Below are 26802 nucleotides of genomic sequence, written 5' to 3'. Positions count from 1 at the left end.
TACCATTCAGAATATCGTTTTCAAAAATTCCCTCGTACAAACCACCCCCCACCCCGTACCCCTGGTAAAAATCCCCCCTCCCATCTCATCCCTGCACAGAATCTCTTTTCAAAACATTTGGATAAAATTTCGGCGGAAAAAATTCCTTTCGCGGTTTTTTGCATGGGAAGGGGGAGGGGGGTTCATGGGAGTTTTCGGACAATGGGAATTTTGTGCTGAGAATTTTTTTCGGGAGATTTTCACCGGTCAAAATTTTTTACTCCTAGGGGTTGAAAGTAGTTTTTTCTATACTCCGAACATGCGGATTCGCGAATTCACTCTACCGTCTTAGAAACAGGTGCTGTTTCGTGTACGGAAAGATCGCGTAAATCATGCACGTTTTACACAAATATTGTTTTTTTTTTTTTTTTTTTTTTCTCGGTTTATTGGAAGCTTTTTTCCACCAGCAGGAACCTAAGTTGTATATATCATTGAAATTCGCAACGTGCAGATTGTTCGAAAATCTTTTCTATCTATTTCTTTTTTCTCCTTTTTTATCTTTTCCTTGTTTTTTCTTCTTCTTTTCCTTTCACGTAGGCATAATATCCCGTTTTTCTTTATATATATATATATACCTACTCACCCCTTTCCGCGATCATTTTACCACGATGTGATACCTTGTCCTGAATACCTATCGCGTGCGTAGGGTGAATTTGCAACCGACGTAAGAGGGATATTTTATTCAAAACGTAATAAACATTTCGTACCTCCTTGACTATCGCTCTGCAGCCTAAGGCTCGCAAACTGTAGTCATATTCGCCCTCGCTACTCCCTCTCTCAATTTGCATAATATGTTTCTTGATTTTACCAAACTGAATGTCTGATGCCTGTTGTTCTTTCCACCAATTTTTCACCCCTCGATAAGGATAATTGATACCGATTTTTCTTCAGCGAAAGAAATCGTTCATCGTTCGGTCGTTTTACCATAAAAAAAAAAATAAAAAAAAAAAAAAAAAAAAAAAAAAAAAAAAAAAAAACAATAAAGAAAAAACTATACGTGAATATAATTTAATCGTATTTTTCGTAAAAACAATATCATTATCCAAAGATCGTTGTATTTTAATGAAATTGGTAATCGATTTCACTCGATTTGTATAATTCTTATCAAAATTGGATAAAAATTTTTCTCCAATAAACTATTAATAACCTGGGTCTAAAACTTGGACGTTTTTTCGGAAATCGTGAGGCTACGATTATACAATAATAGCTATTTATGTGGCATGCCCGTAAACCGCCTGTTTTTTTTTTTGACAAAGATAAAGATTTCAGGACGAGCTGAAGGCGAGCCGGAAGCGAGTACTGAAATTATCCGAGCCAAAAAAAACGGTTTACGGGCATGCCACATACAATATTTTTTACGCTATGGGCATTGAAAAGCAAAACGAAGAGTGAGGTTATGTCGCGATCTGTTCGACGAAGCTACTTTATTCGGCAGTTCGGGATGCGCACTTCGAACTGCGCATCAAAACTGCGGAATAAAGACTTTATTCCGCAACTTTGTTCGCTGCCTTATAAAGCGTCACTTTACGGAACGAAAACTGTCACAAAAAGTGAACTTTTCAATGCCCATGTCGTAAAAAATAATTTATTTTTCCTCTTCTATTTACACCAAATGAATTATTCATATAGAATAATTCAAGAGGTAAAACAGATTCAACGCGGTAAGTGAATCCAAGAACCCGTTAAACATTATCACCGGGTTGATTAGGAATCGCGAGACCATGTTTGAGCGGGATTTGACGAGGCGAAACACTGCGGGAAAGGATTAAACACTGTGCAGATATACGTGTACACCTCGCTTCATAGTTTCGACGGAATTCCCGTGCCAGGTAGAATGTAGTTTTCGCTATTTGCGGTTATATGGGAATAATGGCGAAGGTTGATTGTACCGTACGTCTATCGTTCGGAGTGAGTGTGTATAACAAGTAATGCCATTCACTAATTGCCGAATAACGTGATATCCAGTATCGAGCACGCTGATCGCCCCCGGATTTCCAGCTTCGCGGTAAAACAGGGTAAACGGACGTTTGCGGGGTTCTTGATTCCTGATCAGGCTCCCACCCCTCTTTTCGACAACTATAAACGGGCTTCACCCAACCCTGTTTACCTAATCACGATATTTACCCACGTACCCACGATTCCCTCCCCCTCCCCCTCCCCCTTCCCACCTTCCTCTCAATTCGCCGGTTTTTACTCGTCGCGTGATTTAAAGATTATCCGTTTTTTGATCGGGGGTGAAAAGTTTGGACGGTTCAATATTGCAAATGGCCTGTGAAATAACAAAAGTTGAAATCTTTATTTTTGAAAGTGACGCTGAGTAGAATTATTACTGATCGGTAACACTTTCAAACATCAAGATTTCCGAAAAGTCAACTTTCGTTGGTTTTTTTTCGCATTTTCGAAATTTCGGTGTATCACCCATTTGCAATATTTATCCTTTCAGCTTTTTACTCCCGCCTTATTTTTCGTCGGGAACAGTATCGTGAAAATATCTATAAAGCGATGAAAAAAAGTTCTTGCATCATAGTTCGAAAGAGTTTTTTTTTTTTTTTTTTTTTTTTTGCGGATATTTCTGTGATTTAAATTATGAAAGTGGTGTACATCTCTCAGGGTTCGTAACTACCCTTTTTGGAATCTAAAATTTCCCAACTTTTCCAAACATTTCAATCTAAAAACCTGACATTCTTTTTTTTTCACACATTAATACTAATACCTTTGATATTACTTTTTAATTATCTTACTGTCCGACTATCAATTTTTCGTAACAAAAAAAGGAAACAAAGTTTGGTATTAAAAAATATACATAATAATGTATTAAGAGGTACGACGAAAAAAAATTTTGAGTACAATGTATCTTTTTTTCCCTCAAGATCAATAACACTTACTTTGTACAAGTATGAGTTTTATTTCTTCGACAGACTAAAAATTCAAGTCTTATTTTTAAAACTCCCTGAACTTTTTCGGTTACCACATTTTCCCTGTGCATACGAACCCGGTTTTTTTTTTCTCATTCAACTCAACCCTGACCAACTTGAATCGGAATTGCGAAATGTTTTTTTGTTTCGTCACATTTTCACCGGACTATTTTTTTTTTATTTTTTTTGTATATATGCGCCAGATTAATTCTTAAAATGATCGTTTTTCTCGGTCACTTTAATTTCTTCTTTGATTACATCGAGGAAGCTGATGATTATTACACCGGTTGAAATATTGACCTCGATTCGAACGCAGAGATATGAGCTGACATTTTCACGAGGTTACAAATTGCGTTTCTGTCTAAGATTAAAAGTTACGGACTTGTTAACGTCCCGGTTCTCAAAGCCAGGTAGAAAAAAAGTGTTCTCCTCGATATTCTCGCGTAATGAGAAAAGTACAGTTTTCAAATAAAAGTTGATCTACGTATCGGGATCGAGGGGCTCGAAGTTCAGACGCTGATCTACTTACCCCCGGGAATCAGAATCGAATGAAAGCCAAGCGAGAAAGGTTGAATTGCGGTACAAGATGTCCGCTGAAATGATGGAATTAATGGGAAAAAATCAAAACAGAGATTTGAACGGAACAAAAAAAAATATTCATTTCTCATAATTTAACGGAGTGAAAAAATATCGACGATCACATTTTTCGAGTTTAATTTTGAAGAGAAAATTTTTAGAGTCCATAAAGTGAGTTTGAAAGCTTTGCAAATATATTCAAATGACGAGTACAATCAGCGGTGATAAAAATTCCAAAAAATAGCGACGATAATTTCCGGTGAAATAAATCTCGTGTTAAACTGGAGCAAAGTTGTCTTGTTTGTCAAAGCGCAGAATAAGGCAGGTTTTTTGTGAAAACTGATTTTACATCAATCGTGCAAGAGATCGAAGTCTCTTAATATTACGATATTTATATCAGGGATAAAGATAAAAGGGGCAGATAATAAAAATTGGGGAAAAACTTGAATCGATTTTCTGAATCTTATTTGCAATCTTTGCAATTCACTTTGCGTATCGCGAAAAATCCGACGCCTGTTGCTTCACCGATTTTGGAAGAATTTTTTTGAAAATCAACGTTATGCTCAATAATGTTTATAGAAATCATTTTTGACTATTTAAAAAAACATTTTGATGAAGCGAATTTTTTTAGAAAATTTTAAGGATACTCTATCCCCCCCCCCCCTCCTCCCTGCCCTATTGTATTATCGACATTTTCTGAATCACGAAAGACTTAATTAGTCTCTAAATAAATTTACGTCCCCGCCTGGGTGAGTTGGATGTAATCGAAAAAAAGTTGACAATTAGCGAAGCTAAGAAGCTCAGAAGGTACGTATTTAGATACTCTTAAATACCTTTCTTCGCTTCGTTATCAGCACGTTTAAATTGTGTACCTGTGCCATTATAGACTTGATCTTTGATAAAAAGTGGAGCGGTAAAATTGATGAAATTCTGTGAAAACTTTCCTCGGTGTAACGTATTTATTTTTAATAATAATCAGAATGAGGTATACTTGTTCATTACGAATTCAGAGAAGAGGGTGTTCTTTGTCAGTTATACAAGAAGGATTTTCCTCCCGGCGGTTTAAAGTCTGCGAGGTACCTCTGAGTGGATCGGATGTATATGGGGCATTCCACGCCAATTTGACCTAGGTTTTATTCTTCACCTCTTAGATTTGGCTTGCGATTTTTCTATGATTGTTCTCACTTGGAAAGGTATTCAGTTTCGTTTGGTTTGTTTTTTTTTTGACTGAATTTGAGATTTTCTACAATTTTTAGAAATAATTTTATCGACGGACCAAAATTAAAAGTTTGAAAAAATTGTGAAACGGTTTAAAAAAAATCTGAGATCTTACACAATATTTTCAAAATTTTTAATTTTGTTCCGTCGATAAAATCGTTTCGAAAAATTGTAGAAAATTGAAATTGAATCAAAAAATAAACCGAGTACTTTTCAAAGTGAGAACTATCATAGAAAAAATTGCGCAGCAAATCTGAAGGGTCAAGGGTAAAATCCAGGTGAAATTGGCGTGGAATTCCTTATTCGTAAATATATACATATATATTATGTACGTATAATACAGCGACATTAAAGCGAAGGATAAAAAGGCGGGCGGAAGAAGAGCGAAAAGAAAGAAAGAAAGAGCAAAGAAGTGCAGAACAAATTCAAACCCATGAAACGAAGAAGAACGCCTTAAGTACCGCCGACTTCACCCCCGGAGCCATCAAGCTGCTCTCTAATAAACGTGGGCTTAAAATGCCCCTTTTAAATTTGAATATGATTACGAGGGGATGCCGGGTATTTACTGGTAAGGGATAACGTCCAGGTTTTTCCATATTTTCCTACACCTTGTAACCTACACCCACGCCATTTCTCAACGAAGAACTTTGTTATCCCAAACTAATTGTTACATAACAGTGCGGAAAAACAAGCTACGAAATCGATACTTTTCATTAATTTTATACGAACGATATATATTTTCACATTTTTTATTAACACTGGTCGAGTTGGCGTGGAATACCCTATATATTTGTAAACTCGTACGAAGAAAAAGAAAAGGAGAAAAAAATCCGATATTATTTATATTCATGCTTTAATTCAAATCGATTGTAAAATTTTTTTAAAATGTGTAAAATCCGTTAGATTTTATTTAGTCTTTCATAGATCTATTTTCTACACGGTTGATCAAACAGGTTTTTCTTTTATTTAATTGTTTATTTTATATTCGTATCGTTTTATAAAATTAGATATTCAACGATGCTAATTAGGCAATGCGAATGAAAAGGGTTTGTTTCAGTGAATTAATGAAAAATAATCTTTCTGTATGAAATAATGAAACGTAGAATAAAATCTAAGTAGACGCATCAGATTTTGAGCAATTTGAAAACGATTTCAAATCAAATTATCATCGATATCTGATATTTAGCTAATAATTTCAGTATCTTTTAATTATTTTCCGTTTTCAAAAGACATCATTATTCATAGCCTGAAAAATTTTACAATTTATCTGCTAATAAAATTATTAAACATCATCGATTCTCAGCTAACGAAAATCGTCTCAAAAGATCGGTAAAAAAGTTAAAACGTCAGCCGTCATTACCGTTCGATATCTGCCAGACGTCGTCGTCCCTTTGCCACATTATGATGTTGCTTTAAATCGTCTCTCGGTCAATGGTGCGGTAAATTTAATGCGAAAAGTTGGCGAAAACGACCCTTGTCTTTTACTTAAACCCCTGCGTTTCTCGGGCGACTCGCTTCGCGATATATATACATACATAATACAACTCGGTCCTAATGCGTCTGTCGATAAGTGACCTTTGCACAGAGTAAACAAATAGCCGCTATATTTTCTGCTTTTTACTGCCAAGAATTTTTTCTTATCAACCATTTTCCACTGCAGATTGGCAAATTAATTTTGCAATAAAATATACCCTAAATACAGCGTTGCAGGTTTTCCGCGTTCTTTTTTTTTTTTTTTTTCTATCAATATCCATGGTGGGGTTCAAAATCCCGAATCTTTTTCATTTTCGAAAAAAAAAAAAAAAAAGATTGGTCCAAATTTATTCATACATTTTTACGTTCGGTATTTTCATTCTTCCACAAATAAAAAAAAAAAAACAGGTTTTCGTATTTATCGTTCTTTCTACGTTTTCAAGTGTCGGTAATTTGACTTTCGTCTTTTCTTTCCGTCGACTTTTTGCTCTATCAAATTTTTTTTCCACACCCCACCGAATATTTGCACTGTCGGTGGTGGAAAAAAATCAGAGAACTCAATGCTTATTTTCCTGCAGTGTGTCTATAACTGTGTGACGACGATATTCGAGAGGAGCAGACTGTGAGGCTAACAACTCGAGCGTGACTTATCCAGATATTGGAGCACATTTTTCCAGCTTTTCTGCGTAGCTACACGGTGAGAAATAAAAGAGGAATATGTGTATGTCTAAGGGTGAAAGAAACGAGATCTAAAAGAAAGAGATAGAGAAAAAGATAAAAGAAGAAGAAGAAGAAGAAGAAGAAGAAGAGAAACGGACGTTGAGACGGAGTCGGGGACAAGGATCGAGCAGGGGGGAAATGAAAACTTGCAGACTGAATTTTTTGCACGAATGCCTCCGTCTCAGTAGATGAGTCTCGTATAGCATCGGCCAAGCCAAGTGAACCGCATGCCAGGAGATAAATTTTTCAATCTCTTAGACCTTCGTGTGAATGTATAAGATAACTATATGCGCTCGGAATTTGTCTTCGCGTTAAATGGATAATAATGATTTTCGATCGTTCATGACGTTGTATAATCGGTAAGTGAAAAATTTTCTTTATATGATCGTAAAATGAGTTTAAAGCTATTTTTTACTCTCGTGATATACAAGGTTTGTAACATAACAAAATTGTTTTTTTTTTTTTTCTCGTTCGTAGTAAAAATCCGCAGTTTTCAAAAACGTTTCAGTTCACCTTGTTCCTTTTGTTACTTTAAATTTTCTTTTTGCAATCCGGTATATCTGGAAATAAAAAAAAGATCATTCCTCGCACAAGACGAGTGGCTGATAAACTTTTCGAATTTATTAGGACCGAAGAAACTTACGCATCGTGCAAAATACATACTTAAATTGAGCTTTTACGTGTGTGGTATTTTCGCGGAAAATATTTGCCGATGAAAAAGCTTTCGAAAATAATTCGCTTCGTCAACTTAATGCGCACTGGGTATACATATACATATACATATACGTATAAATATCTGCCAGTATTATTATCATTCCGCAAATGCCGGATCCCGTTGAGGAAAATTCAGTAGAAAAAGAGAATAACGAATATACACAGAACGAAGAAGCGAAGACATTTATCAAAGCTAGTCGGCGAGCATTACTCGGGGGTGGATAAAGCACCCCCTGCAACCCCCGACGCTACATGGCAGTGACGTTTTAATAAAATTATCATTAAAATCAAGTCGCGTCTGGGGTGGAGACGGAAGAAGGGAAGGCGCCGTAAATCTTTGTCTAAAAACTTTGGAAACTTGAACCTCACCCCCTCACCCCCGATGGGGGGGGGGGGGGGGGATGAGGCGAAGGATGGCTGCGAAACTCTGTATAATCAAACCAAAAAGCTCTCTCTCTCTCTCTCTCTCTCTCTCTCTCCCTCCTTATCCTCACACTTTTTGGGAGAGGGGGGCAACTTCAGGTGAAACTCTCAGCTGAAAGGCTCGAGAGCAGGATTTTACACGCAGTAGGTATATATCTTCACGAGTGTACATTGTGCCTGTATGCCAGCCTGAATATACACCGAATTATCATCTTAATTGAACTACTCGGGTGCAGGCACTTGTCGACTGTCATCCTTTCCCTTGGATTTCACACTTCGAAGCGTAACTTCGCCGTAATTTATTTATACCTGGGCATTATAGGGGAAGTTAAGGCACGACGGTGCTACAGAAAAAATTTGGTCGAAAAATTTTTTCATTTTCTTTTCTGCCAAATTATTGTCGATTTGATGTATTCACTTATTTTTAGATTTAGAATATTCATTCACTTCGGCTAATTCAGGCCATTTTACCATATTCTGGGGAAGATGGATCTTTAAAAACGAAATTGTTATCAAAAATTTTTATGCTATTCTTTAGAGGGGGCCGTCATGACTCAGTAGGAACAAAAAAAAAATTGTTTTTTAAGTTTTGGTAAGATTTCGGTGAATTTGTTCAAAGTAGAAGAAAAATAAATTAATTTCATGCTAAAAAAAACCACATAAACTAATAACCTACTAAGGGGGGGGGGGGGGCCTTGCAACCCACCGTCCCCTATTATTTAGGAAACGTGGATTCGATTCGCGATTTGATTTTTTTTTCTCTTCTCTTTACAGCTTATCCATTTTCTCTTATCTTAAGATTCGAAAATATGACCAAATTTTTTTATATTTTCAAATTCATACGAGCAAAACAATTTAACATTAATTAAGCTTAATTTATTGATCTTTCGTTATAAGGTACGAAAATTACAACGATATCAGTGAGTTGATGATAAACTGTCTCGAAAATTCACAAACGAATTTGCTATTTTAGACCTCAATATAGAAAGATGAGGATACAAAGAAATTTTTATTAAATTCTAGAGGGTCAGATCAAATTGCAACAAAATGACCTCACGTGTTATATACACACGTATAAATTGGACGAAAGAAGAAAAGCTCCGCTTTTCTCGTCGTCGTCGCGCGTCGTCGTCGTCAAGCACGGGTGAAACAAATGAATATCATTTTTAATTGCCCTTTAGTGGGGTAGAAACGTCGTGGCGACGGAATCCCCGCGATAGGAATGTCCGCAGTTTCCTTGGACCATTTATCACCGGTTAAAACAGCTGCGACGAGTCGGAAGCCGTTTCACGAGTCGCGATGAAATTCACCTCGCGCGATGAGAAAAGTTCACAGTTCATAATAACGTGTGAAATCCCACATTGCGACGTGTGGAAAAATGAAAAATTTCGCTCGGAGGTAAGATTTCCGCCAATACTAAACGAATTTTGATTCCATTTTTGCATTTCCTTTTTGATTTATTATTTATTTTCGTTTTTCTTTTTTGACTTTCAAAGTTTTTTCTAAATTTGTTTATTTCATTCGTTTCCAACTGTCAAAAAAAGCTGCAAAGGAATTTGGCTTTCTCCTCCGTGACTTATGAATAATAATTAATTACAAGCATTTCAAACACGCTGGTGAAATTTCAACGCCGTTGCGAATCGCGAGCGACGCGTGCGTATATGTGACTCCGAAATTGGGGTTGAAGGATAAAAGGAAAGAAGGAAGGAAGGAAGGAAGGAAGGAAGGGCAGAAGGGGGGGAGGGAGAGAGGAAAGGGGGAGATATAATGAATTTTACAACCCTCTTGTCGTTTCGCGAGTTACGAACTGTCTGGCATTACGGTTCATGGCATGATGGCAATTGTATTTTCTAATTGTACTCGGCTACCAGCCTTTTTGTGCTTTCATTAGCGTTCTTAACTCGTATTACAACAATATCGTTATTATTCCAATAATTATAATAATAATAACAATGATAATAATAATAATTATAACGAATTGGCTCGAGCAAATCCCACCGCAACGAAGAGAAGGTAATTTATTTAAATATACTCGCGACGGCAATTTCGACCGACAAATGGTAAAAACAAATATGCAGCAAAAAAAAAAAAAAAAAAAAAAAACACAATTCATACGCATTTCTGCGGACTATTTGAATTATTCTTTATCTCATTTGTTTGCTTCTGTTTTTCTTCACAGTGTAATGATTATAATTTAGGTTGATTTAATTTCGGGATTTATTTATTTATATTAGGAAGAGGAAAAAGAAAAAACACAATTAAAATTCAAACATTTGGTTTGAAAAATTTTAACCAGATTGAATTTGATTAGACATACATATTTAATGAAGGACTTAAAGTTTTTTATTCATTTATTTTTCGTTACACGAAGTGATTTTCTCGATCAAATCAACTCGATAAGTTTCCCACTTATTTCAGGGGTTCATATGGTGTTTGTTTTTTCACTGATCGACACATTCTCGAATCTTTTGAATTTTTGCACAAATCTTTTTATCGTGAATTCACTCACCTGTTACAGTCAATGTGATGTGCTGGACGTTGTTGCACTCCCTGTTGTTCACCGCCATGTAGGTCGCTTCGCACTTGAAAAGTGCTTCGTCTTCGAGCTTGAGATCAGAAATTTTGAGGAAAATCTTAGTCACGTTCGGTCCGTACGTCATATCCGATCTGAAAGTAAATAAAATAGGGATTCAAAAACTGGCCACAAAGATTCTCTCGAATCATTCGACGACAATTTTCCTTCAATTTTTGTTTCAGATTTTCCTACTCGTACGCAATCCTCGCTTTGCAGTTTGATAAATTTTTCTACGTGTTCAAAATCTGAAGGTGAAATTTTCGCCAGCAAAGCGAATACTTGATATTGAGGGAGGGGGGGCAGGAAAGGAAGAGTTCAACAATAATATTGAATTTCATTTTAATTTCATCATGCAATCACATTTTCACACTTGCATAATATTCTGCTTACACGAACCGCATTTTGCGCACGGGAACTTTATTTTTTGCACGCTTAGAAAGTGGGTTAAGAAATGTGTAGTTTTGCGCACGCAAACCAGTGCGCAAAATCGAATTTTGCACACCGCGTTGGAAAAAATATTTTTCCACACCGTGTAAAAAAAAATTCCGTTTCACTTCAAAGCAAAATACTACGTATTTTCGTACACGTGTGGACATGGAACCCAACCAACGGATTTTGCGGATACTGCGAGTCGGACAGTGCCGCGGTATTTTGAAAGGTGAGAATTATCTACCGACCGATAAAGAGAGAGAAAGAGAGAAAGAGAGAGAGGAGAGAGAGAGTAAGAGAGAGGACTAAAGGACTCCGGCAGTGGGTTAGAGAGGTACCAGAGGCCGGCTGGCGGTGCGTCCATTATCCTGACCGCGCGCTTCGAACTTCCACGGGAAGTTCGAAAGTCGAGAATTGGCAATGCCTTCGGCTATTACCCAGTTCGCAAAATTCCATCTGCGAACCTGCTGGGGACGGAGCCGTAACCTCAAAGGACGGCTCAAGCGAATCCTTGAAAGCTTTGAACAAGCCGTTGGATTTAAATATGAAACGAACAGCGTAGTTTACTCGATAAAACATCTGTTTCTTACATTGACATTCAAATGTAATGAAAAATTGTAAATCAAAGAAACTTGAATCGCTTAAATGATTTTTGAAATTTAAGAAGTATTTCGTTGGTTCACAGTTCACTAATTGTTTCACACTGATTTTTTTTTTCCAATGTTCTAAATCATTTTAAAAAACAACTGATGATTTATCGATCAATGTAAATCACTGAAAACAAGTGTTGCAACGAATTGTAATCCCTCGTTGGATCCCCTCCTGTTTGTTCGTAAATTTACGTTAAAAATCGACGAAATTTCTGACGCAGGTATCGTTTGTTATCTGCTTGGATTGAAAAAGTGAAAATCAAATTGCTCGAGCATGATGATTAATTGTGAAAAAATTTTCCCTAACGATTGATTTCAGTTTTGCATTTGAAGAGTTTCTCTGCAGGCCTCGGCATCGAGGGAGGAAGAAGGATCGCTTTTTCCGCTCAAGTAAACTCACTTCCCTTCAACGAGGGCCTTCAAGCTGGTTCGAAGAGTGCCAAGACAGGACAAACGTCAAAGTCGGCCCCGCCTTTTACACTTGGAAAAAATAATGGTCCTTCCCTCGATTGCCGACATTTTTCCGCCTCCTCTTCCTGTCTTCTTTCCCTCTCTTTTCGTCTTCGCAAACACTCGTGTGCAGACTGTAGACCTTGGACAAACAGTTATCTAGTATATAAATTCATGTTGGCTGTATAAGCTGCAGGAGTCGAGAGATTTGATCCTGATTACCATCCTCAGTCCAAATGATTGTCCTATTTCTCCATCATCGCTTGTTTCAACCCTCGAACAAATGAACATCCGCTGATTAATTGACCAGCTAAAACAGCGAGTGAAAGATTTCTTTTCAAATCTCTTCCTTCCGTTTTATAAACGATATACGAACAAATAATCATCAACAACAAAAGTAGGTAGACGAAGAAAAGAAGGAAAAAAAAAACTCAGGATGTGAAGAGGTGCTTTTATATCTGACGTATAATATCCTCTTAAAAAGTTTGCCAAAATATCGTTCCTCGGGGTTTTGCTGTCCTCTGTCTTTTTTTTCTTCTTTTCTTTCTCTTTTTTTTTTCTCCGTCTCACTTTCTCCAGTAAAAAAACGGACCGGATTCGAGGCGGTTTCGAGGGTACCGCAAGCTCCGGAAACCTGTCAAGGAAAAAGTTTTGACCAGCTGCCGTCAGCTGACCGTCATCCGTCACTTTGCGAAGTCCCGCCTGATGCCTAACAGACGGTTTTACCCTCCGCGGTGTCCTTAAATTTTTTATTTCTCGTTGTCTCCGTTATTTTTCTATCGCTCTGTCTCTTCTCGTGCTTTGTTTTCTTCTCATCCTGCAGCGCAGCTGGAAACTCTACCGCAAAATCCTTTACCGTTTATCTCAACTTCCTCTTCCGATCTACTGCAACTCGACTAGATCGGACGAAGCGATTCGGGATCAAAGATCGGGAGGGAAAGGGGTGGATCAGGGTTGATGTATCGAAGCTCTGTCGGACGATTTGTTGGACGAATTAAAGCAGGAGGTTGTGGGAATTAAGCTAAGTATCTCGTGCAATCAGTATTCATGAATAAAATGAATACATTTACAATCGTTACGGTCCCGCAGCCACCCGTGAGACTAATTGTTTGCCTTGACTGCCGCAGCCGAACCTCAGGATTCTCCTGCGATATCGTTATAACAGAATCTTCCAGCCTGCTGGGAAAAATTGCCAAATTTTTTTGGGAGTTTTCTGTGAAACTGCTCGCTCGAAGTCCGCTGCTAAGCAAGTTTCATCGAAAACTTGATCAAAAAACAGTTAAAGGTGAATCTCCTCACCGAAAAACCTTCTTCTAACATTTTATTTGTATCTCATCGTTATTGCAAAAATGTTGTACCGGGAGTTTTTCGTGAAACTGCGCACTCGACGCACACTGATAGGTAAGTTTCACCGAAAACTTGATCAAAAAACAGTTAAAGTTGAACCTCCTCACCGAAAAACCTTTTTCTAACATCTTATTCGTACCTCATCGTTATTGCAAAAATGTTGTACCGGAAGTTTTCCGTAAAACTGCGCACTTGACGCGTACCGATAGGCAAGTTTCACCGAAAACTTGATGAAAAAAACAGTTAAACGTGAATTTCTCCACCAAAAAACCTTCTCCTAACGTCCTTTTTCAGCGTCACATGCACCAATAGCCCTGAAACCTTTCACCAGGATCGCGTTCTTCCCCTCCTTCGTCCTCTTCGTTGGTACCTGGGATTATTTACTAGACTCTACTTCTGCTCCGTCTCCTCCGGGTCTCTGCGATAACATCGTAATGACTGCCCGATATCCCGACCGGCCGGACACTAACTCAGATTATCCCTAGGTCAGCCCTCTCAGACGCCGCAGGGTCATTTATATCGGCCAAGAGGGTGCCGAAGGGGATTTTGGACCGGTGCTTGCCGCATTTTCCTCTCCTTCGCTGGATGCTTATACCGGCCATCAAACTCCGGATGAATTGCGAAAGAATTTCATTCTTTCGCAACTGTACTTTTGTAAGTCTAACAATATCCGCATTGGATTTCATTTTTCATGTGTTAATGATGATGATATTTAGAAAAAAATTTCATCACTCAAACCCAATCCTAATCAATTACTAGCATCTTTTCTGTTACGAGGACTAATTTAAAACAAAAAATGTTTTACCGACATTTCCTTGCTTTTTCCCAAGTTTCGAACCCCATTCGATAAACTTTTGTATAAAATCTGTTATTCTCTAAGAAAAGCTTTACCGTTTTCTTTACCAGGAATTGGTCAATCTTTAAAGTATGAAATAGATAAATTCAACTGGTGCAAATATTTGTCTTCTTCGTTTTTTCGATTCATTTCTGTTGTATCGGCTGTCAGAACCGTTAGCAGGAGAGAAAATGAGCGAGAAGTATAATAATAAATATAAGAAATAGGATAAAAGTTTGAAGCAAGGAAGAAAGTTCCGAGCTTTTTTCCTCTTCCGCGTTAGAGGAAGAACTCGTACCCGACGATATAAACTTAACTGTCCATAAAAAGAGGAAGGAATGACCCTTGTAATCGACTGACGTTCTATTTCACCACCTTCGGCAAGGCGAGAAACTTATCCAGTTATATGTTCTCTGCAAGTTTCTATGTACATACGTCATATTTATATCGTATATCTAGATTGCAATGGCCGGACAGTGAGAGAAAGAGGAAAACTAACATCCGGATATAGAGACACGCGTTTCCTCACCTCGGAGCTGGATTATAAACCCCCGGCGTTACGAGGCTAATTCACAAACGGCGAAGGACGCGCGGATTAGAAGTTAGCTACAGGCTCTGGGCTCGTTAGCAATACGTAAAAGTTGCTGAGCCTGGGGTCATCCGGAGGCGAGAAGACTCCTTGGAAAACCGGAAACAAACTCGCCTTCCTGGATTCTATTCCTGCGGGCTGAACGTTCATTCATGTGTTCGTTCCTCAGAGGCGTGCAAGCTGCGGACGCCTTGATTACGAGCCAGAGCTTTATCCCTCGGGATCGGAATCCCCGACATTCCGAGATAACGCTTTGACCTTTTTTTTTTTCTTTTGTTTTTCACCTCAACTTATTTTACAGGTATTGAGATTTATTGTGTAGCTCGTTCTCTCGTTTTTTCTAATCATTTTTTTCGCTAGTCTGCAGGTTGGTCGACATTGTTTATTTCTTATTTGAAATTTTTCTAAAAACTTCATATCTTTTAAAGATATATATATATATATACATATTCAAAGATGAAAATTTTTTACATCCGGTATTGATTAAAGTAAGCATGAATTTCATAAGTTTAGATTTGATATTCAGCTTTCTAGATGGAAATTGGTGAAAGTTTTTTGCGTGAAACTTATGTTTGAATGAAATTTACGATTGTTAATCATGTTGTTCTTAAAATTGTAAAAATTATTTTGAACGATATTGTGCTATTTTTAGTCGTAGAGACCGTCACTAAAATTCTGGGAGAATATTACATAAAAATTTTGGCAGTTATAATATCTAGTAAAAAAAAATTACAACCGTGATTAAAAAAATCCAATTTTCGGGGAAATTGGAAGAGATATTTTTTTTTTTGATTGAACAACTGGACACGTGCGCGTGCAGGTGCGAGTAACAAAGTATCCATTTCACTCCTTGACCGTGGGCAATAAATATCGTTTTAACAATTAAAATTGAGAAGGAAGAGCGAATTGGGCTGCAGATTACATTATCGGTGGATCAAAACTGCTCCTTTACTATCACCCTTAGAGCTTGGCTTCGTTAATAAGGTAGGCGAAATTAGTTATGGGGCTGCTTTGGCTCTGGCTCGATTCTGAACTAACTCAATGAGCCCCAGAGAGAGAGAGAGAGAGACAGAGAGGAGAGGGATAGAGTATCCCAGTTTAATTTAGAATAATGGCTGCCATTGACGAAACCCAGATAATAAAACTAGAGCCGCCAGGAATCCAGAGTTGGCTAACAAATACGCTGATTAACTTCTCGTCAATAGAATCATTGAATGAAGTTTCATTTCATGCCCGAGATTATCTGTAAATGTCAACGCTTTCCACGAACTTTCAAATTATGTTTCAAATTTTGGATTCCACCGTGCTTTATCCGGATTAATGGAATCTGCACGGTAGTCCGGATCAACAGGTATAAGAAAAAGAGGAGAAAAAAAATAGTTTGGAGAAAATATCACCGATATTATTTAGTCTCTGGAGAATTTTACGTGGTGAAGAAAATCGGCCGAAAATCATAAAACTCTTGTATAAAACACCATAGTTGAAAAACTTAGAATGTTCTAATTGTGAATTCTTATCTCATAAATTGTGGTTTATACTAAACTAATCGTATTCATCCATTTCTATCACACGATAGAGATGCTTTTTAATTCGCGTTCACTGTCATTGGATCGAATAAAAATATTAAAGATGTTTCAAACGGTTTTTTCACCCTCATTAGCTATTTTTCATTCGGACGGTCCAGCCAATTGTTTCTCGATCGATTTTAGATCGTTCTGCTGCCATCTATCTCTCTTTGTAAGTAAAATAGCAAAACCGGTTCGGAAAACAGATTCCTATACCGACATCTTACCGACACTTAGCGAAGACACAAACCTTTTTCTAGAATTTTTTACCACCGAAATAAATATCACACCACCGCTAAAAGTTCGCATTTTGGCTAACAATAAGTGTCGGTAAAAGTGCTTTATAATTCTATTTCCCTGACTCTTGGCGTCTGCTTGAATTTGCCTCACCTTTGCGATATTTCGTCATTGCTGCGAGTCAATCCCACCCCCTCGCTGAATATCAAGATCCGCGTCGCCCCCCAGTACCACTTTATGCTGTGGAGTCCCCCACACTCCGGCAGCTTAAGGGCGCAGGGTAGTTCCACCGTTGACCCCCTCTCAGCGTGTAAGTCAATCGTCAGCGAGGGCTGATCGTTGCTGCCTGAAATTAGAAAGGAGAAAAATTTTACGTCAGTAACAAATTAGCGCGGTATATTACACTTTGGAGGAGCTTTATCGACGAATTTTTTACCGCCACCTCTGTTTTGGCAAAAATATTTCGGTATAAAGTGTGCGAGAGGCGTGTGTGTGAAATATTGCGCGCAGCTGCTTCCGCCCTAAATTTATTCACTTTACGTGTCTGGGAATACCAATTAGCAAGAGGTGTGCAGCGAATTAAGAAAAACGATTATTTCCCGACCCCGCAACGCGACCCTCAAAGTTCACGAATTTCAACCCCCTGTGAATTACAAATTTGTTCGTCATTTCCTAGTAGGATTAATTCACTTTTTATCTCCTGCGTTTATCCGAATGTTCTACAATGCTTTTCAATATCGTGAGAGAAAAAAATTTTAATCTATAAATTAAAAATCAGAGAATTATTCAAATAGTTCAAAATGATGTCAGAATCAAATGCGACGGACATATGCTTAACAAATGTTTTAAATTCGAAAAAAAACGTTCCAAGGTCTTATTGAAATATTCTTCAACCAATATGAAATGAAATGAATTGAAAAAAAAAAAAAAATAATGCAGACAATTCTGTAGGTACAATAAATCCCCGAATTCTTTCTTCCTGCAGGGAATGATCGTTTCACTGCGTTCAAATTGTTTATATTATGCAGCTGGCATTTATAACCGTAAATTCGAGCTCTTCCGCCGATTCGAAAGCATCAATATCGCGGTTGTAACTCGAGAATCGAAATTTGCGGGGTTTGCTGCACGTAGTAGTCAGCGCGCGTTGAATTTATACACATCCTGGGATAGTTTTCATCGGGGAAATCAGTCCGCAATTGAGGACCTGCAAGTGTTTGACCCAGGTCAGTCACGTAGATGGTGAAACGTGACGCGTGTCTGGAGCCAGATAATCCAAAACTAATAATCAACCCTCACCATCATCCCCCGCAATTTCTGCTACAACGCTCGGCTCGAATTGGGTGCCGCGATTTTATAACTTTCGTCCACGAATCCGCACCGCGTAATATAATCCGTCCACAGGATATCTACATGCCGTTTAAACCAATTGAGGGATCATGGGACGTCCGTTTAATTGATTGTGTTAGGGGTGGTTTTCTGTTGATTGATTGTTTTTTTTTATTTTTTTGTATTTTTTTTGTGAGATTTTTCATCTCTCTCTGCGTTTATCTTGAATGTTTATGAAAAAAAAAAACGTACGATTATCGTTAGACGTTTATATGTGATCTATGTTTTAATATTTGGTAATGATCGATTTTTGACTTCTCACGTTTATCGAGATGATTTTAAGGATATCGTTTGGCTGAAAATTGATAACTTTTATTTATTGTATTACGAAATAGTTGTGCATTGAGTATTTTTTTGTATTGTTCAATTCCAAATTGCGAATATCTGTATGAAAAGATAAAAGTAGAAAATACCGGAAGTGTGGATATGAGTTTAGATATCGATCATCTATTGCAAAACGCTTCGAAGTGGTTCTAGTATGGATTCGTTCGATTTCACTTTGTGACTGCTCATTTTATTTAGCAGACAATTTTCTACAAATTAACGGAAACACTTCTCTGACATGTTTGTATTTTTTAATATTCAACTTAATCCTCATTTAAAATGTGATTAAAAGAAAAAGAAAATTTATAATTGAAATCGAAATTAACATCGCGTTTGATCGTTATACGAGAAGCGAAAGCTCCGGTGTACAATTAACAACGATGACAAGGGTTGCCCGAAGGAAAAAAAACAACCCTTATTCGTCCGTCGTTCACGTCTATGTCTCGGACGTGTGATTGGATTTGGCACTGGAACCGATTACCCAATCACCCGTGACAAGTGTCGTTTATTTCCATTGACCACCCTTCTCTTCTCTCTTTTCAGTTTCGAAAAAGCACGAAAGTCTTGTTTGCAGAATCAAGATTACTATTCCGTTTACTTCCTCTTCGGATGTTTGAGTTAATTTTTGTTATTTTATTTATTTATTTCATTCATTTATTTTATTCCTCCCTCTTTCGAGCTTTAAAAAACGTTCGAAATTACAGAATTTCATTGAAAATTCTAGGGGGTTGCTGGTAACGAGACAATATGCACCCCCAAATTCTAACCGTATAACACGCTGTGAGAATTTTTGATTGATTGACGTATTCACATGTCGTTTCACCGGTTGACATTTTCCTGACAAAATTTTCTCTCTCTCTCTTTCTCTCTCTCCTCAAACGCCTGGCAATCCTTTACAAATTCAACACTCGCCGAGCTTTTATTCGGCCTTTATTCTTCGCAGAGAGAATTGTTGAAAGCTCTCTCTCTCTCTCTCTCTCTCTCTCTCTATCTATCTCTCTCTTTCTATCTTTGCACCACCTGCACTCTATCCCACGTTATTATTAGCATAAATTTGTGTTCGACACAATTCCCTTCGACACTATTCCACGATGAAAATCCGGATTTCACTCTGCACAAGCAGAGAGGAAAAGTCAGGGATGAGAACAGAGATTTTTCTTCTTATCAATGATTCACCCGTTCGTGGGATAAATTTTTCCACTACAGAGAAGTGGTCGAATTTGAGTGGAAAAAAAGAAGAAGACAGGAAAGAAAAAAAAAAAACAAACAACAACAACAAAAGAAAAATTTCTCCCTCGCAAGTGCGGATTAAATTTTAACCCTTGTGTTAAATGCGGAGCATTAACGGCTGGGAAAGAAGAAGAGAGACACAAAAAAAAAAAAAAACAGAAAGGAAATGACCTGTGAATGATAAGATGTTTTTTTCGTCGTTGAAAAATTTCTCAAATTATCAAATTATCAAAATTGATTTACCTCGAGTAAATTTCTTTTTTAATATAAATTTGTAATATTTTGAGCTTTTAAAAAAATAAACTCCTCTAACATTTCACATGACAAAAAATCGAATAAATTCTCAATTTCGACATTATATATATATATATAGGAATGAGAAGAATTCATGAATAAAATATTAAATAAAACTTCGCGGATTTACTTGTTTCCGTAAGCCAAAAATAAAAAAAATAAATAAATAAAAACACCAACAACACCGTAAATCTCTATTCGCTCGTCGAACAATCGCGTTTTGTACAAATCTTTTTCGTCTTTGGATTGAGAGAAGAGTGAAATTGTTTCTCTATCGCGCATGAACACCGCGTATATACGTATACGTATACATATATAAAGGATATGTATAATGGATTCAGGTCCCATTTACATGATCGAGAAATAGGAACAAACCTGGAGCACGTAGAACATACGGGGAGCGTATGTTACGTGCGAGATTCTTCGGGTGATAAAAATGCACATTTTCTCTCCCCCCCCCCCCCCCCCCCCCCCCCCCCCCGCAGTTTTATGAGGGGCATAAATGTCGATGGTCTAGAACATACGAAGGTATAATGCCGATAGCGAAATAATACATACATACGTCAGTACACACTTTCCCGCGACTCCCTCGTGCCAACTTAACCCCCGGAAAAAATTACCCACGTTTGCAAAAATTTGAAACGCAAGAAAGAGAAAAAAAAAAAAAAAAAACCAGTATCAGACGAGGGAGAAAATACAGGAAAATAGAATATCGTGTAAACGAAACAGCGAGAAAAACTTACGCACAAAGTGACAGAATATCAGCAGTGACACGAAACAGCTGGATTCTAGTTTCATTTTTTGCGTATATCGAAGTTTTATACGGTCGTTTATTTGTTGTTGTTGTTGTTGTTGTTATTATTATACGACTGTTGTAAAATTATAGAAAATTGCACGATAAATCGTTGCTGCGTGATTTCGCATTTGCTAAATCAGAAGAAGAGACCCGTCAGCCGCCTGTCAACGCATCGTATCTATACCGCTTTGACAGGTATAAGAGAAAACGAAAAAGAAAATAGCGATCGGAGGGAAAAACAAAAAAAAAATAAATAAAAAAAATTGACAGTTATGAGATAAATTTAACCGGTGAAACGAAACGAAATTCATTCAATGGACTGTAAAGGTGATATTTTGATTATTTAACGATAATTCTGATTCGTTAAGCTTTGAAAACAGTTTTTTTTTTTTTTGTTTGTTTTCTTTTTCATTAAAAAATAATCTTAATTGTTAATCACATCTGTGGAGTGTAATAAAAAATTTAATCAAACTGTACTGCATGGATTGACTTACTCAATGAGATCAAATATTTACTAATTTGTGAAAAAATTTACGTTTTTTAATATTTTTTATTTTTTTTGTGAATTATTTTGTGAATTATTTTTTTAATCCTGTTTGTTACCAGATACGAGGCTTTTAATTACCTATAATATACTAAACAAAATTGTAAAATGAATATCACGACAAGTTTTGAATATTTTGTATTTGTATTTTGAACTGATTTCAATCAAATAACGATGTTTTCTGATGGAGAAAAAAAAAAAAAACGTCACTATAGCGACACTTTTGCCTGAAAGATTTATTTCAGCAGATTTCTCATTGAGAATCTGTTCGGAATAAATGAGGATCTAAAGTTTGCCGCGACCTCGATGCATCTTCTTGATGATTCTTCCGCTCGCGGGTTTCGGATCTTCTCTTTGGCTTCTGGCCAGTTTTTCGAGCTTGCAAATTTAACCACTCGCGCTAATATCGGTGTAGAAACATCACAGATTCGCGGCAATGCCGAAAACTTTACGGTTCGGGTTAACCTAGGCTTTGCATTCACGACAAAATTCAAGATGGTGGATCCAATATGGTACACAAAAATTTTGAATTTTGAGTTTATGGGATCGCTGATTGTATTCGATATACTGAATTTTCAAAATCTGATTTCAGATTCGTAATTAGCGACCCCCAATATTCAGATTGAAATGGTTCTATTTTTCATTTTGAATTTATTTATTTTGAGACTAGAACGGTTCTATTTTCCATTTCTTACAAATTTGGAAATTCAATTAAATCATAGTTCCGAGTTGAGTCTTCTTCAGGGCCGAAACGTCGATTGATTTTGGGATTATCTTAGTGACCTTCGATCGAAAACCCTTGACAAAAATATTAACCCTATCCTCGAGGAATCGGTTACCGAGCAATCAAAATTCATTGTCAAAAATTGGCAGACGATCCGAACGGAGAATTTCGGATTCGAGTCGAGCGTTTCAGCTTTTCAGCTTTTCAGCTTTTCGCGAAACCCGGTGCTCCAATGGTTCGTTAACGGGCAACGGCTCTCCTCCCCTCTCCTCTCCTCTCCACCAACAGAGTTTCGCACAACCGAAGCAGTTAATTAACTTGTCGAACAATTCGCTAGTAGGAAACGAAAGCGCGCATGGCTGCCATTGCAATGCTCGGATGTTCGCGGCGCCGAGCCGTGCCATTGAGAATTCGGGATTAGAGCGAAGATGAGCTCAAGATCCAGCGAAGCTGCTGCCTCTTCCTAGTTCTCGGTTCAGTTTCTGCAAGTTTGTAGCCTCTATTGTCATTGTCCCCGATTCGCTGTCAGTTAGGTACTCGAGGAAACGTCTTTGAACAAGTATTTGGCTGATACGGTGGAAAACAAACCCGCGTCATCTCGCGAATTTTCATCCATGATCTTACAACTCCGTAATACTATAGAGGCACTCGACCCCAAATCCACCGACGTCTTGCAAAAAAAAAAAAAACGCACTCTGGATTCTTATGAAATTTTTTGAAAATCATCAAATTTACTTATGATTTTTCAAAATGAGCAAATCGATAGCCTAAATTGGAAAATCCTGATTCATTTATGAAAATCTTTAATTATTCAACGTTTTTCTTGAAGAAAAAATCAAAAAAAAAAGAAAAACTAGAAGCAAACGTCCGTTCACACTGGGTCAAGGCTTAAGAATTTTGGTAGATAAAGCAAGATTTTTCGGAATATTTTCACATTCTTCAATTGGGGCTATCGATTTGCTCGTTTTCAAAAATCATAAGTAAATGAGACGATTATCAAAAAATCTGAAAAGTATCCACAGCGTTTTTTTTTTTTTTTTTTTTTTTTTTTCAAGTCAAAACTACATAAAAAATCATTACCAATCGCTAATTGAAGACATATACGATACGAATTTCTCGAATGTTATCAAAATTTTCCTCCTGATATTGTAACTTAACAATTATTTCGTAAGTAAAGTTAGTTTTTTATTTATTTATTTTATTTTTTTTCCTCTTCAACATCTGCTATGCAAGAAAAATCACCGAAAGAATCTTAACCTATTTTATATCCACATACAGCTTGAAAAGCTCGAATATTTCACCGTCAATCAACTTCGGCAATCAGTAATTCATTTTTCATTCAATTGATGTACAAATTTATTTTTAATTTTTTGTCATTTCACATGCAAGAAAGAAATGGAGAGTAAACGAAAAAGCGTACGAACCATGAGAAATTAAAAACCTCGGACACAGAATTATCGACGTCTATATACCGGGTGTCCCAGACGACCTCTCCACCTTACGTATTCTATCGAAAACTCTGAGCCGTATTCGATCAGAAATAAGCAAGTAACAAAATTACGAAGAGACTGAAAATGGTCGGAAAACACTGTCGTTTCTTCTTCAATCCGATTACTTAGGATCAAAAGAACTTTGGTGCTGAACGATCACCAAATCCAAACCAGTTATAAAAATATGCATGTCATATTTAAAAGAATTAACTTCCGGTTTAAATTTTTGAAAAAAATTAGTTCCTCAGATTTTAGAAGGGGTGGAGAAGGGTTCTCTGGGACACCCGGTATATACATATACATAAGAAAAATGGCAAACAAGGAGTATAATCAGGAAAAATTGAACACTGCGTTTCGTCTCGGGGGAAAAAAATAATCTCACGAATTACAAAAATGTCACGATCTTTGAATATCGAGGAAAGAACCGCAAAGAAAAATAAATTCACTCTCGTTTCGGCTAATATCAGAGGGTATTACTTGCACGCAGGGATGAAAAGGGGTGCAGACTAATTGTTTGAGAGAAACCTAATTTGCCAACCAGCCGGGGCAAATTTGCGTATCCTCAATACGAGTTAGAATTGCATTTTCTCTTCGTAATATCCTCCCCCTCCCCCTTCAACCCCCTACTTCTCGTTTCTCCCGCCCCTCGAAAAGTTAAAGATAAGATTATTATTGAAATATCGTCAGATTTGTCTGAATAAAATATTAGCTTAAATTATCCAAGTCACGTGATAATTTCGAGATAAAATTGTGCGGACAAATTTTCGTTTAACCAAAAATTTTTCAATCGTCCTTTAAGAGAATGAACCATATAACAGTTTACACCAATTTTCTCATCATGTTACGATCGACGGTACGGCGGGATCGATCTTCGTAGTAAAGTTGCTAATTTTCTCCATACTTGTTTAAATACATGTGTATGGGGCATTCCACGCCAGATCAACCAGCCTCGGACCCTCACGCTTTTAAATTCCGTCGAAAAAATTTTTACGCAATTCTGGGAATTGCAAAAACAGTCCACTGAATTTGTTCACAGTAATTTTTAGTGAACTTGTTTTGCTTATGATTTTTGAAAACGAGCAAAAAGTTTTTTGGCCACGATTTAAAACTCGTGTGTTGGATGTAAGAAAAAAAATTTGTCAGCATGTTAGTTTTAAAAAATCCTGAGCAAAACAAATTGACTAAAAAAAGAATTTCGAAAAAATCCAGTACAATATTTTGAAATTGGCAAAAAAAAGCCTCAAACTTTTTGAATAAAATCGTGAACAAACAAACTTCGACGTTGGTTCAATTTTCGTGGATAGACGCATTCTACGGTACATTCTTTGCATTGTTTATTGAAAAACACCGAGCGTAATGCAATCTTCGATGGTTCAGTTCGCCTCCCGAGGGGCGGCGGTTACTTCGAGATGCGAAACGCCCGAAAGTCGAGCTTGCAGCCAACAAAACTCGACCCCGTAGATATGAGGAAGGAAGTTTCGCCCTCTCACCCCCTCCACCCCCGACGATCGTAGATGGCAACCCACGCCATCCCGAGTACCGAATCAACTTTTGTCTATACGCCTGTAAAACGTGACCAAACTGTCGAGGGCATTGAAATCCGCACCATGAATACATGGCCCGGTTTTCCGATCGCCCCTGAAACCCCCGAAGCGAGGTGGAGGATCCAACGCGAGTGATCGGAGAGGCGTCGTCGCCACCCTGACCCCCTACCACTAACCACCACCCCCACCCCCCCTGCCAGCCCCTTTTTTCATCCCTGGACCCTTAGACCTAGAGGAAACGGCGCTCGATCGACGATTCCTATCACAGAATTCACCTCGCGTGTACACAGAGAGTGACTTGTTCCAGACCGATTCCCGAGGGGAATTATCAGGGGGAAAGACACGTGTGTTCCTGTGTTTAGAAAGAAATCTTCGTCGTTTTTACCTGACGGCAATTTCCCGAGGTTCAATTTTTCTCGCTCGAGGAGATCAAGTGAATCGAGATTCGACAAATTTCAACGGTCTGTTTTATTATGAGGTATTCTATGTACTTGTTATAGTCAAATTACACAGCTCGGAAAATTAGAATTATTATTTTCTTTTTTTTACGTGGATTGAGATAATTTTATTTTTGCTTTTTAAGCGTCAAAATTATAGTAAAAAAATATATATATATAAATACAATCTCATCCCCTTAAAGTTTTTTTTTCTTGTCTGAGGAGAAATAATAACAATTTTATAATTTTGCTAGCACGAGTTTACAGAAATATTTCGTATCTGGGATTTTTGATTTTGCAGCAAATAGATATTTTTAAATTGAAGAAGATCTAAGATGATTTTTATTATTCAGCTAATAAAAGACCTTTTTTTTTTTTAATAAAATTGATTTAAATACGAAATTGAAGTTTGTTCAAATTTGTTTAAATGTTTGAGAAAAACGGGAAATTTGCCTAAAATCCGAAATATCGTTGTTCTGATTTCTACACAAGGAAACTTTATCTAATTTTTTCTACACTTATTTTTTCTGTTATCAATTACGTGGAAGAAACGAAACTTCGATATCTTATTTTTGAAGCTGTAGGCATGATTTTTACAAAATGTAAAAAAAAAAAAATAGACGTAACAAAATTTTCTTAACAGAAGATTGAATAACCCTGATTTTTATTTAAAATCTTCAAGTTTTTGTGTATTTGTTCAAGTGCCTATAAGCTTCATTGAAGCAGGTGGTTTCTCTTTTTTTTCTATCGATCCCACGTGATCTCTTTCTTTCTGTCGATACACTTTCTTGCGTTTTTCAGAAAACATTCTTTGCCTAATAATATTTAAATTCGAAAAATTTTCAATAGCAGTTTTATCACTTCTGCCTAGCAAAAAAGAAGCAAAGGATATCGATTATCGACTCGCCAACCTTCCTAAGTTGGACGGAAAGTTTGAAAATACTTTTAAATATAGATCCAACCTAAGTAGTTGAAAGGGAATATTTTAAATCTTCCCTTAGATCTTCAAGCCTGAAAGAAATGTTTTAAATTCCGTATTTCAAACGTATCCGCTTGTAATTCTGTTTTGAGTTTGAGGTTCAGTGTTTTTCTTTTCTTTTTTCTAAAAATGCTTTGAAAACTCGACTTGAAGTAAAAAATCTAGTGAAAATTCGTTGAAATTATTGTACCATTAAATATATCAGATTTCGAAACTCGAGTGCTGATAATAATTTGCAAACGAGTTTAATTTTTCGCCAAGGAATTTTCGGTCTACGATGTGATTTTGGAATACGATAA

At 37.1% G+C, this 26802-nt stretch overlaps 1 protein-coding gene across 1 annotated transcript in view; it reads right to left on the bottom strand.

The window, feature by feature from the left end:
* The window catches only part of LOC124414778, a 166956-nt gene that overhangs the window by 50813 nt on the left and 89341 nt on the right, over positions 1-26802 (bottom strand). Inside the window, exons 2-3 of the mRNA XM_046895842.1 lie at positions 16909-17101; positions 10588-10745 (exon numbers count right to left, since the gene is read on the bottom strand). Of these exons, the coding sequence (XP_046751798.1) occupies positions 10588-10745; positions 16909-17101 (351 nt within the window). The remainder of the gene's footprint in view (positions 1-10587; positions 10746-16908; positions 17102-26802) is intronic.

The sequence above is a fragment of the Diprion similis genome, chromosome 14, assembly GCF_021155765.1.
Source record: "Diprion similis isolate iyDipSimi1 chromosome 14, iyDipSimi1.1, whole genome shotgun sequence".
Taxonomy (NCBI): Eukaryota; Metazoa; Arthropoda; class Insecta; order Hymenoptera; family Diprionidae; genus Diprion; species Diprion similis.
This window is presented reverse-complemented; position numbering and strand designations above follow the sequence as displayed.